We start from the raw sequence: 16,615 nt of genomic DNA on the forward strand, positions 1-16,615 counted from the left end.
TTGCTCTGGTTCCAAAAAGCAAATGACCCATGGCCAGCAAAGTCTGAATATGAATCTTTAATAAACAGAGGTAGTACCAACAATGCTTTCAGGTTTCCAAACAGCAGAGGGCTAATTAAAAGATGCTGAATGGGGAAGAACTGCCATTGCCATCTCGTTCTGACAGAAATGTGCTGCATCTGTTCCCAGTGAAACCGCTCCTTTGGAAGCATTGTCTCATTTATCCTCCTTGCTTCCCATCAGAGCTACATAGGAAACCTTCCTCATGCTACGTGCAGATACTGCATAGTCATTATTTTTCAGTAATACATTGCTGGAAACAAAGACTGAATAGTTGTCTTAAGAGTAAAGATAAAGCATGGAGTGTGTTTCTTTTTGTCGTCACCGTGTCACTAATGATTATGTTCTATTCATGAACTAAGGAAATAGAATTATAGTATTCTCCTACCCTTCATGGGCAAAGAACCATTCTCTCGTTTTATTGAGACTCCTCCTTAAAATGCAGCTCCTCCTTCCAGGGCCATAGCCATGAATCCTCCCTTCAGTAGCCTGCTCTCTGCAGGCAAAGGTACTCACTGTGCCCAGAAAATAATACCATATGTTATTTGCAGAAGCGTGGGGCGTTAGGAGACTGTGCACTCACCCATGCCTGGTTTATTGACCCCATTAATTTTTATGGAGACTGATTCCACAGGAAGCCAAGTTGGCTGCTCCAGCTTGGCCAAGCAGCCTGGTGCAGCACGTCCCCATCGCTGCTGGCACGTGGACCAGACTGAGGGCTGGGCAGCGTTTCTTTGTGATCAGGATCCAGGTTGGGAAGGAGTTCTTTGTGCTCCTCTCTCATTTCCCTGGGGAGGGAAGAAGCACAATAAACAGGTGAAATCCCAAAATGCCTGTGGGCTCCCTTGTGCTGCTGAGCACCCTCTTTGCAGTTCCTGCCTTGATGGAAGCTGCCGAAGCTCAGAGACCACAGTGCAGCAACACACGCCCCACAAGTTGGCAGTGAGGCACCAGGAGGTGCCTGTCAGCATCTCACCTGCCTCAGGCTAAGCTCAGCTCTGCCAGCTCTCCCCCAGGCATCCTCCTGGGCCTCTCCTGCATCTTCTCTGCAGAACTGCACCTCTGCCTGCAGACACTTTCTGGTTCATCCTGGGTGTCACATTCTCTTGACAGGGTCCAGCAGCGTTATCAAGCAGTGTTGCAAGATCCACCATGGGCAGGTAGCCCAAAATCCTCTCAGGAGGTGCCCAGGTTCGCCCCTTCAGCAGTCTTTTTAGTTTGCTTTGGTGTTTTTTGCTTCCATGATCACCAGAGTAACCACACAGATTGCTGGATGTTCAGCTCCTCCAGGATTATCATCATATGAAACGAAATGGAATAAAATAAAGTGTATAAAAGAAAGAGAATGCATTGGAGACTGTCACAATGACAGGGAAGAAAAGACGTAAGAAAATGAGGCTTGTTTAATGATTTTTTATGGTGGCAGCCCAAATTTTAATCTCTTAACATATAAGCCCATTACTTGAAGATGCAAAGGGCCTGTGGAACAGCATTCCTCCCCTTCCTTTCTCAGAGGAGCTGCAGGGTATCTGCTGACATCTTGGAGGCTCTCCTTCCTCACAGAGGCTTTTAAAGCTGCATTTCTGACTGCAGAAGGCATGGTTAAATCTTACACGTATTCTGTGTATGCTCTTGGGTACAGTTTCATTCTGTGACCCCCTAGGAGACCTCATTGACCTTCCCACAGTGTCTTGAGCACCAGGAGTGCTCAGTCAGCCTTTCTACTGCCAGGCTTTCTTCAGTGCTACACTTAGGAACGCAGAAAGCAAATAGATTTATTGATAGAACTATAATCAGAAGTCATAGGCAGGATGATAACACGGTCAAATGATCCAATTACTTAAAATTCAAGGCATACTGGAGTGCCTCAGGGACTGGGAAGCTGCAGGCAGCCAGCCAGCCATTGGACACACCCTTGGCAGTGGGATGGATGCTGCCAGCCCTGTGCATGACAAGTGTTAGGGGGAGGCTCTCTTCAGGGTAGGGGCTTTCTGTGTCCCACAAGAGCTGAAGGTATTCTCTGTGCCCAGAAAATAACACCATTGGTGCTCTCACCTAGCACACACCCTGAGCCAAGCAGGGATGTCACAGTTTGGTTCTTGTTTAACACAAGAGAGTCCCACTCTTGCATTTTATAATGCTTCAAGAAGTGAAGGCACCTTTACAGGTTTTCATTCAATCAAATGCATTAAGTGCTGTTCAGCATCTATTTATTACCTCCCTGGTGGATCCCCCTGAAGTCTGAGCTGTTCTCAGAGGCTGCATTTGCCTGGGCACACACATTTGGAGTACATGCCTCACCTTTTGCACTGCAATTTGCCCTTTTGGAATTTGGCAGCATGGTCCAAATGGGCAGACTTTTGCTTCCTCCAGTTTGAAAAAATGTGTTGGAATACCATAATTTTTGCTGATAAGAGGAGCACTATAAATTAAAAAGAGCCAGCAACACAGGCACATTAATCTTCCTGATGCAATCCTGCCTTTTGCACTTCCTGACATATATTTGGTGTCAACTTAATTGTGCAGCCTTAAAGTAGGATTTGAGTGTCTAAGTGCAAAAGCAGTAATAAACTGTGGATGCAAGCTAGAAGTTGTCTGCTGAAAAGTGTGCAAGGAGTGGATGATCCTTGCAGCAAGGAGATTGGGGCAGCAAGTTTGGTGTTTTTTCAGCATCCCCCTAGCTGGCTCTGAAAATCAGACTTCACACAAGGGGTCCTGTAAGGCTTTGGAGCACATGGTGTCATCCTGGGGGAGGCCTTTTATGCTTCAGGGTGATCTGACCCCGGCACAAGCAGCACATGGCTCGTGGTGCTCACGTGGTGCATCCTCTTCACACAGCTGCTGCAGAGGTTTGCCTGGAAAAAAAGGGCTGCTGTCACGGTTGAAATTTTAGAATGGGGTGCAGGAAAACCTTTGTTCTCTTCTCAGTTTTGCTGGAAGAGGTCAGGAAAGTCATTTTGGGTCTTTGTGTTTTGGATGGTATCAGAAGATGTAAATAAATGCCTAGTGGGCTCTGAAGCAGTCTTTGAAATCAGTGGGAAATAGGTCTCTGAGATACCAGAAATCTCACACAAAGGGTTTGCATACATTTTTAAGCATTTAAACACCTTTAAAAATATGTCTCTAAAGTATATAACTCTGAGCATAGGTTCCTGCACCCCCTAGGTATTCTTGAAACTGCATCCAAAGTTGCTGAGATTTCCCCTAAAGAGCACCCTTTTGTTGTAATTTTCCCGTTGGCTTAATTTTCTCTTGACTTGAAACATAATATATATTAACCTGCACTCATTTTTCTGTAGCAAAATGTAGAGAAGTGAAGCTGTTTCTTAGCTGGTTTATTACAAAAAAAAGGAGCATATGGCTGATTGTGTCCCATCTGAAATGCAAATGGTAGAGCTACGTGGAAAGAATTGCTATTACTTGAGCAGTAAATGTTTCCTAATGAAGTGAGTTTGACTAAGGTGGGAAGCTGGAAATGGCTGCAGGAAGAAATGATGATGGTTAATATTTCAGTGGAGCAGAACATTCTTATTCTGCTGATAAGGAGATTCTTGGGAAATGCGCTGGATTTTTTTTTTTCTTATATTCTGTGTGTTTATCAGTGTGGGGAAATTGCTACACACAGGGAGCTAGACGCTTTTCTTCCAGTTACGAAATCATGTAATTTAATTTATAACCACAGCTTTTCACCACTGGCCTCTTTTTAAACTGAAGTTTTCTGTATTTAGTGAACATTTGGGGTAAATAGACCTACCCAGTGTAAAAAAAAGACAACTACTGGTTCCACTGTTTTCCATCACCCTGGGCACATTGCTGGAGGCCAGAAGCCAAATGGGGCGATGAAGACATCTGACCCAAACTCTCCAATTTCCTTCATCCTCTTTCCACCTAAGTTTTGTGTATATCCCTCTACACCTCCAGCAGTCAAAGGTGTCCAGATGTCTGCTGCAAATGGGAGGTGGACTGACTTTTAAACACTTTCTTAAATCAAGCAGCGAGGCTGGAGGCTTGACATTTCCATTACTTCGCTCTCCAAAGGGAGAGCTGTGGAGCTGGCACTGCCAGGTTCAGCACAACCAGTGGGCTGGAGATAGAGCATCAATTGCACGGCTCTGCCTTAGTGTCAGAAGGAGCCAGGAAGATTTTGGATAGCAGCATGTGCACAATTACGTGCTCAGAAGAGCTGGAGCAGCTGCCAGGTCAGACCTCTGGCTTTGTCCCCAAGCAAGATCCCGTTGGGTTTGCTGAGCTGAGCTCTCTGTTACACGGCACAGTTGGGGCACAGAAGATTAGCGTGCCTTTCCCCTGCTGCTGCCCAAGGCTGTCTGACATTGCTAATGATAGTGAAAGAGGAGAAACCTAAAGAGAAGAGTCTGCAGCCTGCTGTCAATGGAAGTAATTTGGTTTCTCCATCTCGGAAGCAGTGGCGAGGCTTGCTGGGGTTGGGATGTGTCCATGTTAGTGTGGTAGTTCAGATCCAGAGCAGACTGTGGAAGGGAACACCTCCCTGTCCCTGGTTCACGTCACAGGGCAGCCCAGGAGCTCACAGACTGGGCTCTGGAGTCTCTGGAGATGGCCTAAGCAATCTGAGGATGGGGCCACCACTGCCCTGCCTGCATTTGCCCACACTGTGCTCTGGGACATGGTCAGGAGACCTCCCTGGGTAACCCCTGCGTAAAGCTTTTTGCTTGCTGAGTTATCCAAGTGCTGCAGAAAGTGCTTGTGCACAAAGTCTTCCCTAAACCAGCATTCTCCTGGTTTTACTAGTGAGTAACCTCTCTGTGTCCAGGAGCTGGGGAGATCCCACCAGCCCGAGGCACAGAGTGCAGTCACATCCCTGCTCCAGTCTCAGTCTTGGCAGGTGGTTTTATCCCAGTGGGGTGAAGGGAGGCTTCAGTTTCACATCTGTTACAATCAAAGTGCCTCTAGGTGCTGTAATTATTTTCAGAATTAAATCATAAATCAACATAAACCCACATTTATATGGCATTCCGTACAATGGATGGCACCTGAAGAGAGGAGAATTTTGGGGCTCTCTAGTTGGCAGGAGGGAACAGCAGCTTGCTTTACCTGCACATCTCTTTGGTTTACAGGGGATTACAAGTGGTAATGCTGTGGTACAGTTTTCCATGTAAAACACACTTCTTTTATCTTTCTTTTTGCTTGCTTTCATGTGCCTCTTCCCTCTCCCTGCATCTCATTTCCATCAAGAAATACAAATGACCTCTTGACATAACTTTCCGCTTTCATTATGTTGATTTGCATTGTACAGTCAGGATAATACAAACACTTATATTTCTGAGATGTATTTATGATGTCTTGAAAAATGTTTCTCAAATTAGCCTCTTCTTTTTTCTCTTTCTATATCTTTTCAGGTGTGTGTGCAACATTGACTGTTCTCAAACCAACTTCAATCCTCTTTGTGCTTCCGATGGGAAATCTTATGATAATGCATGTCAAATCAAAGAGGCATCATGCCAGAAACAGGAGAAAATTGAAGTCATGTCTTTGGGTCGATGTCAAGGTAACTCTCATAACAAAACTCATTTCAAAGAATGTTTTCAATTTTTGTTCAGGGAGAAAAAAAGAAACAGAACCAGGGCTGGCTTCTTATTTGGTAATTGTTATATTTCCATTAGACTGCTGCAGTTGATACCGTAGATCACAGGCTGTGTGGTGAGAGGCAGAGCCCTCCACGATGCAGACACAGCGAGGCATGAGAGGGGAGCACCCCTCCCAACCCTGCCCAGAGCAGCAGCAGGGCACTGCCCAGCCCTGCCCTGGGTTCTGCATCAGTCACCAGTCTCCTGCCCCAAGCAGCTTGCCCAGAGCTCTGTCTGCCAGGCAGCAGTTGGAGCAGGACGTGGGAATGCCCCTCAGATACATTCTGCCGCCCAGGACGGATCCTCTGGTACTCCCTTACCTGGAGCAGCATGAGGCAGTCTCAGGAGGTTCTCTGAAGAGGTGCTCCCAAACACAGTGCCTGTGCTGGTTCTTCAGGTGACCCTTGCTGGGCCCCATGATGCCCAAGATGCCTGGAAGGCAGTTTTCCAATCATGGCTCGAGGCTCTCTCTGTTCCTCCATAAATACAGTGCTTCTGTGTGCCCATCTCTTGGGCTACTACATCACCTGTAACCCTTGAGCTGACTTTAAAAACCGTGTTTTTCTCTAAAATGAAAATGAAGAGAATTTGCCTTTCAACAGCTCCTGTAAATAAAGTGTCTGCTGAGGCTCAGACTCTCAATAGCTTTTTTCCTTAGCTTCTGACCCATAAATCCTCAGTACATCTACTTACAAGGCCATAGCATACAGGTGTATTAAATACATTGCAGTTTACTCCTATCTCTTTAAAGTTAACCACCCTAAGTGGCAGTTCATTTCAGGGTACATATTAAAACTCCCCAATTACTTCAAGTAGAGCAGAAATGACAACTCCTGCTTCAGACTGATATATTTATCCCAGCTGCAATCTGTTATCACATATTGTTAGAAAAAAGATCCTGCTGTTTTCACCTGGCAGGCCCAGGAGAGCCTTGCAGCCAGCAGAGATGATGTGTGTGCAAGGGAAGTTAGCTCTGCCTGGGCACTCTGGTGGGGCATGGGCTGTATGGAGTCCAGGCTCCCCAGGCAACTCAACACATTTCTTTTCACACAGACAATACTACAACAACTACGAAATCGGAAGATGGGCATTATGCAAGGACAGATTATGCAGGTATGGTTCCTATTCTGTGAGAATCACAATTCACAGCATCTGTGTAAGTCTCTTTTCTCCTTCATTTCCTGGGGTGAAATGTCCTCATCTTCCAGTATGGTTTTCCTGGTTTACTTTAAGAAAACACTGTCTTTCCATTACTCTTTCTTTTGCTACAAACTCTCTTCTTAATAAATGGGCTGCTTCTATTTCTGTCAACCTACAACTACTCTGGCCATAAAACACCTGTTTTGACAGAGGAAATGAGTACTGTAAATTATTTGCCAGAATTAGCAGACATTATTGAAAATTACAGAATCAGTGCACTAGATTATGCATATTTTTGTCATGATATACAGGTTTAAGGAAGTGAAAATCCAGCTCATAGCACTGCTGGGATACCATGAAACGCTGCCATAATAGATATTACCTGTCTGCATTTAACTATGAAGTTAATAAGGTTCTTAAAATGTGGGGGGTTTAAGTGATAAATGGGTTTAATTTATTTAGAAGCTATAGTAAAATATAATGGCTGAATAGCCCTATATGGCACTTGAAATTAAAAACATGTAAATACTAGTGAGGTTTGGGAGACATTTTTTACACCCTTTGCCTGGGAGGATTGATTTAGAAATTGAACGTGTGTGTGTGCGCGCACGTGCATGCAAATGTTCACAGCTCACACTGAGAAGGAAAGCCTCTGGGAAGGTCTGGTGAAAATGGGTCAGGTGATGCACTCATCGCTTCAGTTTCCTGGTATTTCTGTGGGTTTGGAGTGTTTGGAGAGAGTAGGTGTGGATGGCTGGGTTTGCCTGAGCTGCATGGCTCGGGTGAAACCCAGGGGACGGTTTCACAGGTGTGAACATTTCCTGCTGGGAGAGGGCTGAGGCAGTGTTTAATCCAGCTGGTCATCTCCTGTGCCATCCCTGTGACAGTGGGGTACCCAGCCTTAGAAATTATTGTTCTGTTCCTACTTAAAACAGTGTGTGATGATTAAAACATAGAGCTCTGAATAAATGATGTCTCGGTGAGGCAGAGCGGTGCGAGGTGTTCGGGGTTGCTGCAGCATGAAGCAGGGAGGGTAGAAGATGCTACAGAAAGAAAATGCTGGGATGAATTTCTAAAAGATCAAGGGTGAGCCATGGTCCAGGTGTTTCCTACTGCCAAGGAGCCCTTCCACTAGTGAAGACAGGGACATCCAAAGAAAAAAGTCTTCGGTGTCTTTCCTCCAAACTCTTGATTACCCTCAGCTTTTTGTGGGAGGTAGTAGTCAGTTTTCTTGAAAGGCTGGAACAGCTGATATTGTGTCCTGTGGGGACAGGAGATAAGGCCAAGTAGGCCAAAATGATTTATTTTAAGTTAGAAATAAGATCAAGTAGTGTTATCTTAAATCCTTTCTCTTTCTTGCTGGAGAGTTGAGGAGAGCACTGGCTTCCCCAAGCCGAGATGAAGGCCTGGAGTCTCTTCAGTGTGCAGCCTGCCCTACACTGCTGCTGCCTGCTGGATTTGCTTTAGCATGGCAGGGACCCACATCAGCTAGAGAGGAGACAGAGTTGTGACAAGAAGGGAGGGAAAGGCAGGTTGGGGATTAGGGAGGAGGAGATGGCAGTGGTGACAAAAGAAAGCCATGTCATGGGTCATGGAGGAGGAGGAGGAGCCCAGAAGGCACCTTGAGCTCAAGTGAGCCGGAGGAAGAGAGCAGCTCTTGCTTAGGAGAGATGATATTTCAGCCCACATTCAAGAGGAGAGGTGGTGGGTAGAAGAAAATGGAGTGCAGCAAAGTGTTGTCAGGGGTTGGGAGCCAAGGAGGGAGGAATCTGGGTTACCTGACAGGGAGGAGGGCAGAGCCAAGGCACAGAGGAGCAGGTCTGTAGTGGAGATGGTCTCCAAGCACCAGGAGGTGAGAAGGAGTGTGGGAACAGATGGTCCAGTGAGAGATGGCAGAGACCTGTGGAAAGAATGCACAGCATCTTCCTCCCCTACAGCCGTGGGAGTGATGGTGGCATCCTGAATCTGCAGTGAAGCCCAGTAGGTACCTCAGGCACAGGAAGACACCGTTGTTGCCCCTTAGAAAGCCACTTCTTGGGGCTTCTGGTGTGGCTCAGGCCCCGGTGGGCTTCTCAAGGGTGGTGGCTGTGTTCCCTGGGCAGGTGTCACCAGGTTCTATCCACTGATTTAACCTCAGCCACAATCTCCTGTGCTAGGTAAGGTTAAATTTTGTGTGCACCTATTCCTTTGGCTTAATTTTTTTCATTTTTACATACAGTAACAGCAGGTAGGGTGAAAATTGCTAGTTTATGCAGAGCAGTCCATTTGCCTCCAGTGTCCCCAAATGTCTGGGGCATAACCCCGTCAGGAGACCTTATGGGAATGGGACTGCTGTATCAAAAAGCTGCAACAACTCCAGCCTTCTGGAAATAATCAGGGGAAAGGAAGGCAGCAGTATGAAACAGAGGCTCAGTGAACATTCATGCATCAGCCTTTGCCAGACAGGAAGCTCTGTGCCATCCTCGTGTTCTTTCAGCTGCAGAAACATCTGATGGTGATGGCTGCAATAAGAATGTGGTATGTGCTACTTTTTTCGCACCTTTGTATCACCTCAGACAGGAAATGCTGCCCTAACCACGGGGAGCTTTGTGTGAAAAAGCAACAGTTCCTCAGCCTCTGAAGCAATTTCCCCGAGCCTGCGGCTTTCCACAGAATACCTTTGTTCTCTGCCATTTAACGGCGCTAAAAATCGCCGAGACCGTGAGCACCGCATGCTTTTAAAAACATTGGCTTGTATGGACAGCCTGTCCCAGGGGAGAGTGTAGCAGTGGGCATAATTGATGTTGTCAATTATGCTAATGCAGCCAAATGCTCTTTGCAGGGACCGTGGTGGCTGAGCAGTGCGGGTTTTCCATAACCGCGCCCGCACGCCCACCACGGGGACCCACAAAGGCAGCAGCTCTGCAAACAGCCACAAGCCCCAGCTGAGATTTTCCATATCCAACTATTCAAACTGTCTGTTCCACCAGCATCTTTGCTCCCTCCTGTTCTTGCCAGCCCGCTGATGCTCACCAATGGCACACAAATTTTTGGTTTGCAAAGCCAAGGGTACTCGTTCCTTTGGGGGGTAAATCTTCGCAGTAGGTTTGCATCACCTCGGTTTCTAAGGGCTCTCGCTTTACACAGGCAAGATTGATGCCAGCACTCTTAAGTGCCAGACCAATGTCACCAAAATGTGGTACCCCCTTTTACAACAAAGCAAACCTGAGAAGAGTGAGCTGACCCTGTCCTGCCTCTCCAGAGTCACCATTGCACCTTTGCCACAGCTGCCTGTGCAGTGCAGGTACAGACCTGTGGGTCTCTACACTTGTGCATTTATGCCTCTGTGCAGTTCTGGCCTCTCCTCTTTCTGAAACCCCAAGGTATTTATTAGATTTGGGGAGATTTTCACTCTCCTCAACAAATGGCAGATCGGTGACCTTGATCAAGTTTGTGCAGTGAGATTTGGTTTTACTGAATAAATGAATGGGTGCGATTTTTCCCTCAAATCCAATAGAAACACACTTTATCTTGCAATTTCCATGAAAGAGCATTTTGAAGCATTTGAAGTGTAATGTATGTTTTAGAATGTAGCGTCTGAGCTGAAAGTCCCATGATGGATGTTTTCTTGAATTTCCCCGTTATATGCATAAATAAGGCTGCTTTGGTGGCATTTTGGAATTCAGAGGCCAGGCAATCAAGGAGTTCTCATCTTGCTAATCCATTTGCCTATTTATTTGTATTCTTCAGTATTTATAGTCTCTTCTTAAGATCTGGATATTAGCAATTATCCCCCTAATGACTTTATCCTTTCTCATTATCAAATTACAGAGGGTTTTTTTTCAGGCCATTTTGAGCACCATAAGGAATAAGTCAGCATGGATGTGCCATATTTCAATGTTATATATTCATGAAAATTGTCGGCAAAGACACTGACAAATTTGATAGACCTATTCCATAATATCATCTTCCAGGCCAGACAAACCTCCCCATATGAGCAGTGATTAGATCAAGTCTCAGCAGCTGAATGCCAGCAGAGAAACTGATGGAAGGGGAAGGAGGCATTTTCAGCCCAAATAGTCTCCTCTGGTGAAGAATGTGCATCCACAAGTGGTCAGTTTGAGCTGTATTTTTGGGCTCCTCGAGGGCAGTAAGCTCTCCCTTGGCAGCAGCCTCAGGTGGTGCCTTCTGGGCTCTTGGGGAGTCCTGGGATCTCCTGCAGGCAGTGCCCTGGCCTGTCCTGCCAGCGCTGTGGCTGTGCCCAAAACTGATAATGAGCACAAAATGCGGCATGTCTGCTCGTGGCTGCTCTGTTCCCTGCTCACCCTCCTGGCTCCCCGTGGGATTTCAAACCTGCATGACAGCCTTGGATCTTTTTCAGAGCGCTTCCTGGCACCGGGGCCGTCCTGGCACTCCCAGGGCTGCTGGGGCGAGTGATCCGGCAGATGGACGTGTTGCCCAAGCAAACTCACAGCTCCACCAAAAAGGGCAAAATCCATCTGTGTCAACACATCATCTTCTCTTGGCTGGGGCAGGGCTGTGGGCCCTGGAGGCCATGACAGCCACTGCACTTCACAAGGATAAAGAAGCGTCTCAGACTCTTCAAAAGTCCAAGAGTCTTGGACTCCAAAATAAATACAATTCAGTCACAGTCGTCTTCGTTGTCTGTAACAGGCCTGGAGAGTAGCCAGGGATCAGAACAGCAGTGCTGAATTTCTGTAGTGACAATTTTTAATGTTTCCTCCCCCCAGACTAAAATATGAGAACTTCAGACTAGATTCCTTCTCCAGATCATAACATTTTCAAAGTAGGTTAAGTTTGGAGTATAAACCACTTGACATTGTCCATTTAAATTAAATTTTGTGTCTACTAGTGTGTCAGCCATTTGCTGAACTGCTGAAGAATAATAAAGCCCCAGAGCTTAGCTATGGGATATAAACTGTGGTGCATTTTTGCTCTGCCTTTGTGAACCAGGCTTTCCTTTCTTCTTAATGGAATTAGCAAGTGAGACACAAAGCTGAACACTGTGCAACCATCACAGCTAGAGAGAAACTATTTCTCATCTGCAGCTTTGTAAAAATGTGAGGGAAATTACATCCTTGCATATGCAGATTTGCTTGCCTTTCGATTCCTCAGACTCAGAGGTGCTCACACTCAATAAATAGATTATATAGAAAGCCTTCTTGCTATTCCATCAAATCACTTAAAATTGAAAAAAACCTAGATTTTAATATTTTGACAGCTGTGTGGCAGCATGAATGCTGTCTAGCAGCAGCCTCCACCTGTGCTCACACACACACAGGCACACACTCCAACCTGTGGAAGAACAAAGAACAAGAATGGTACAATTGATACATTTATTTAGAAACTGAAAGCCTTTAAATGTTGCTTGAATTGTTGTTTGCATTTACAAATTGCTATTTGCATTTTTTTGCAAGGTTTTATGAAAATATACTTAAGTTTTATGCACAGTGAAAGTTCTCAAAAGGTGGCAGATGAGCTCTGCAAAACACAGGAAAAAAAAAAAACAGTCTAGATTCTTCTGAGAGGTTTTCAAACACAAGAGAGGTCCCTGTAGCCTGGTGGGCTCCAGCCCTTCTGTTGCCTTGCAGCTCCTCCAGTGTTGCTGGTATCCAGAGGAAAATCTAAAAGGCAATGATAGATACCAGCCATTGGGTCAGTAAATCTTACTGCCAGCTACTTCTCAACTCAAGGCTGAGTAGACAACAGAGTCAGTCCCAAGAATTCTCATGGCCCCCAAACCTCCACTTGTGCTGGGTGTTTTTGAAATAAAAACCTGCAGCTACTTCTTTTGTGATTTAACTCCAGGGCTGTAAAAGGTGGAGCGTGGAAACCCCCACTCCAGCATTTCCCGAGTCATTAAGGAAGACTGGAAGTTTTATTTCTAAAATAGGAAAGGCTGGGGCAATAATGCAGTTGTCTTGCTATGGGCACTGCAGCACAGGCTACCCCAAGTGCTTTTCTGCTGTAGAACCCTCTCCAATTTGCATTAAGATGCTGCTTGGCTCTATCTTGCTGAAATCTACATAATTTTTTTGGAATGGGAGACAGACACACTGTCGTAGGGGTCACGTAGCAGCCTCACAAACAAGCCCCCTGCCAGGAAAGAAACTGCAGCACTCCAGAGCACTGTGCCATGTGATTTAACAGCACTTACTCCTAACAGTCTCTTCCTGAGGAGCATGCAAAATAAAAACAGGCTTATGGAGATTTTAAAAACAAGCGAGAGGGAGAGAGAAATATTGCTCATTTAATCTGCCAGCCTCAAGAGAATACCTCACTTTTTATGGGAGTTCTCCTCTAACTTTGTATTGCACATGCTAAGCTTGGTAAAATGTGCTTTGTTCTTTTGGATTTCTGGGGGGTTTTTGGTTTTATAATGAGATAAATTGTGCCTTTTCATTACTTACAATTTCCCAGTGTCATGCTCACGGAACCTGTAATTGTTAGCATTAAAACTTAAATTAGGTCTCAGGTGAACTGCTAGACATCTCTTTGCCTTAGACTGATGGAGCTCAAGGAGGAAGAACATTTCCATTTCTGCCTCTAAAGCTAAGCCCTTAATTCAGTCACTAATGAGTGTGAATCAAAAGTTGCAGAATTCGTTTGTGCTTTTTTCTCATAATAAAAAAAATCAGTATTGTTGTGAGTGAACATTATAAAGAAAGCTATTTGATTTGCATTAAAGCTTGGGAGCCTGAAAATTCAATAAATCCAGGCTAAGAATCTGATCTGTAAGAAACAAACAGGGAAAACAATTCCAACTTGTAACACCAGTATTAGCATGGGCAGCCTAAAAAAATACAAAACCAGACCAGGCTATTTTACTGTTGTCAGCATCTCTGGAGCATTTCACTCCTGGAAGTGAATTCAGGTGTAAATGCTATGTGGGATGAGGTGGAGGCTGTAATCCAAGTATATTTTTTTTATGTGGGGTTTCCATCAGAACTGTGAGAAATTCATGAAGCTTGCTCCAAACACTTCTGCTTGCCCAACACTCGCTTGCTGTGTGCCTTACTTGTTGATTTTCCCCTTATGCTATCATGTTAGCAGTCTTCTGTAACATTTTGTTCTCTTAAAGGTTATGGATAAAAACAGAAATTCTATGTGCAATAGAGATGAGCAGACCTGAGTTCATGAAGGCATTTCTACAGATTTGTGTCCCATTCCAGAAGCACACAGGGTTCCATTTACAGATGTTTGGTTGTAGGCTCACGGTTTGGGATGGGGCTGGCCCAGCCTCATCCCCACTGGGCACAGCTGTGAGCAGCAGGTGAGCAGCACTGACAGCAACGAGCCATGGAGTGCCCAGGGGCACTGACCAGCCACCAAAGGGAACAGAGGGCACACAGGGGGATAAAAGATGGGCTAAAGGGGGATAAAAAGATGGGCTAAAGAACAAGAAAGAGCAGAGCCTGCAGCCTTGTGGAGTGACATGATGGCACTCTCTGTGGGCACACACCTGAACGCTTCTGATGTGTTATGGTGTTGTGTTACTGTGCAGGGGTGAATGCTTAAAGCCTTCTGAAGTTGTGTGGTGATACTCTGTGTGTTGTGGCCATCTCAGCTGTGACATTTGGTGTTGTTTGGAGCACAGGGATCTATCTTCACAAGCAAACCTGAACCTTTCAGTACTTGCTGATCTTTTGGTCCTCTGCTCAGTATCTGTGTTTTGATAAGAAGAATGGGTAAGCTGAAAGGAAGGTGAAGCTTCCAGAAAAGATAAGACCTTCCTGCTTACACATAAAAATGTGATCCCAAAACTCAACACAAGCTGAATTGTGCCTGATTACTCAAGTTGTCTTTAACCACATACCAACTTCCTAAATAGGACCTCCAATGGCAAGGGTAGGCACCCTCAAAAAATTACATTTATGGTTGGCAGTCATGCTAGTTTTTATGCTCTACTTACAGCTACTCCCAAAATTTGTCTTTCCTAACCTTTGTTTTCTGAGGTTTATGGGAATGAAACAGCATGATCTGCAGCCAGTGTTCAGCTGTTCAGCTGCCATGGATATATGGAATATGCACCATAATTCCTGGCTGCAGCACTGCCATTATGAAGGGATTTACAGTTAACCAAAAAGGTCTTTTTATATATGACTAAATCACTTTGTAGCACCTAGTTAATACTGCATCTTTACCATTTTCAGGCCCCTCCTTTGAGACAGACCAGCATTAAATAGCAGAGCTCTGTATGAACTCCACCTAACAATGCAGCCCATGAAGTGGCTTCACAGACCTGTACTTAAATTTACTGCAGACAGCCCCAGACCTACTGCACACCAGGAGTCACAGGGAAGCTTCAATTCTTCTCCCTTTGGGGTCCTGTGTAGCCCAGTTCTCTGTGGGACCAGCAGTCTGACCCCTGGGGTGCTGCAGGGTCCCCTGTGACTCCTGGGGGCTCTGCTGGGGTGCTGGGGTTTCACACTCTGCTGCTGGTGTACGCATCAGTCTGCAACCCCAGCACTTCATCCCGGTGCCAGGAGCACGGCAGATACTGTCCTTGGCATTTTGATGCCCTGAAGGCATTTCCTTCTTGATAGAATTTTCTTTCCTTTCTCAACTTCCCTGCTTCCCCTACAAGAAAAGAATGTTTTTTAAAAAAAGGCATCTGAGACAAGATTCTATCAATCTTCCTCAAGGAACAGGCTGGGAAATTAATCCTGTTTTCTGGATTTGGGGAGGAATTTCCCTCACCCTTGGTTCCATCCTTCCTCTGGGCTCCAGGCACTTTGATCATCTCAAGAGTCATCCTTGAAGGATGCTGTTCAAAATGGTGCACAGCAGCTGTTTGCCATCCTCTACACTAATTTGAATTAGTTAGATAGATATTAAGCAGTACCACAGTGTATTTTTATGCCCAGCAGCTCTATTTTAGGCCAAATTTCTGTGAATTTGCTGTTAGGAATCCTTGCCTTCCCAAGGATTTGAGAGTTAAAGTTATAATGAGATGCTAGAATATCCATTTTCAGGAAACATCAACATTTAAATATTTGTGTTTGATCTAGTCTGAAATGTTAAAAAAAATTATTTTGAAATATTCATAGAACTGAATTTCCTCAGAATTTTGTTTCATGGGATGTTTTGGCATTCTTTATGAAATGTTAGATATCAAAATACCACAAGATGAAAGCATATCACAGTTGTAATAAATAAATTGTAACCACAAGGAAAGTTGCTACTTAGAACTGACTGAAACATCCTCTTTTGTAGAAGGAGTATCATCATGTCAAATTGCAATACAAACACGAGATAATTTGATCATTTAGACACCTGCAGTGGTAACCTGAGCCTTATTTCACCTGGATTCAGGAGTATTAATGCATCTGGTGGAATTAAAGGAAACACAGTTGGAGAAGAAAAGAAGGAGCTGGTATATTTATTTTTAGTAGACCTTCAGAATTAGACTAAATGGAGACAAGTGCCAATTTTTGCCTGGTTTAATAGATTTGGGTAAAGAAAGTAAAAACAGACAAATATTTTGCCACAACAGTTTCACTTGGCTGATGGTTCCACTTCTTTCCATTGAACACACCTGCTAAAAGGTGCATTCACCTTTTCTACTGAACACACCTGCTAAAAGGTGCATTACCTTTTCCATTGAACACACCTGCTAAAGTTGCATGACCTTTTCCATTGAACACACCTGCTAAAATGTGCATTTACCTTTTCCATTGAACACACCTGCTAAAAGCCACACCCTGCACTGATTTTTCATGCAATGCAACATAATTGTTCTTTCCATATTAGCATTTAATGTACGAAACCACAAGTGACAGAAACTTGTTTCTAAAGGAAAAGCTAAATGA

The 16,615-nt window shown here is 44.9% G+C and overlaps 1 protein-coding gene across 1 annotated transcript in view; it reads left to right on the forward strand.

The window, feature by feature from the left end:
• The window catches only part of TMEFF2 (transmembrane protein with EGF like and two follistatin like domains 2), a gene marked incomplete at both ends in the record, with an annotated part of 123,641 nt that overhangs the window by 86,223 nt on the left and 20,803 nt on the right, over positions 1 to 16,615 (forward strand). The window contains 2 exons of the mRNA XM_084209134.1: positions 5,436 to 5,584; positions 6,717 to 6,776. Coding sequence (XP_084065260.1) covers positions 5,436 to 5,584; positions 6,717 to 6,776 — 209 coding nt within the window. The remainder of the gene's footprint in view (positions 1 to 5,435; positions 5,585 to 6,716; positions 6,777 to 16,615) is intronic.

The sequence above is a fragment of the Fringilla coelebs genome (assembly GCF_963513975.1).
Source record: "Fringilla coelebs genome assembly, chromosome: 7".
NCBI classification, from domain to species: Eukaryota; Metazoa; Chordata; class Aves; order Passeriformes; family Fringillidae; genus Fringilla; species Fringilla coelebs.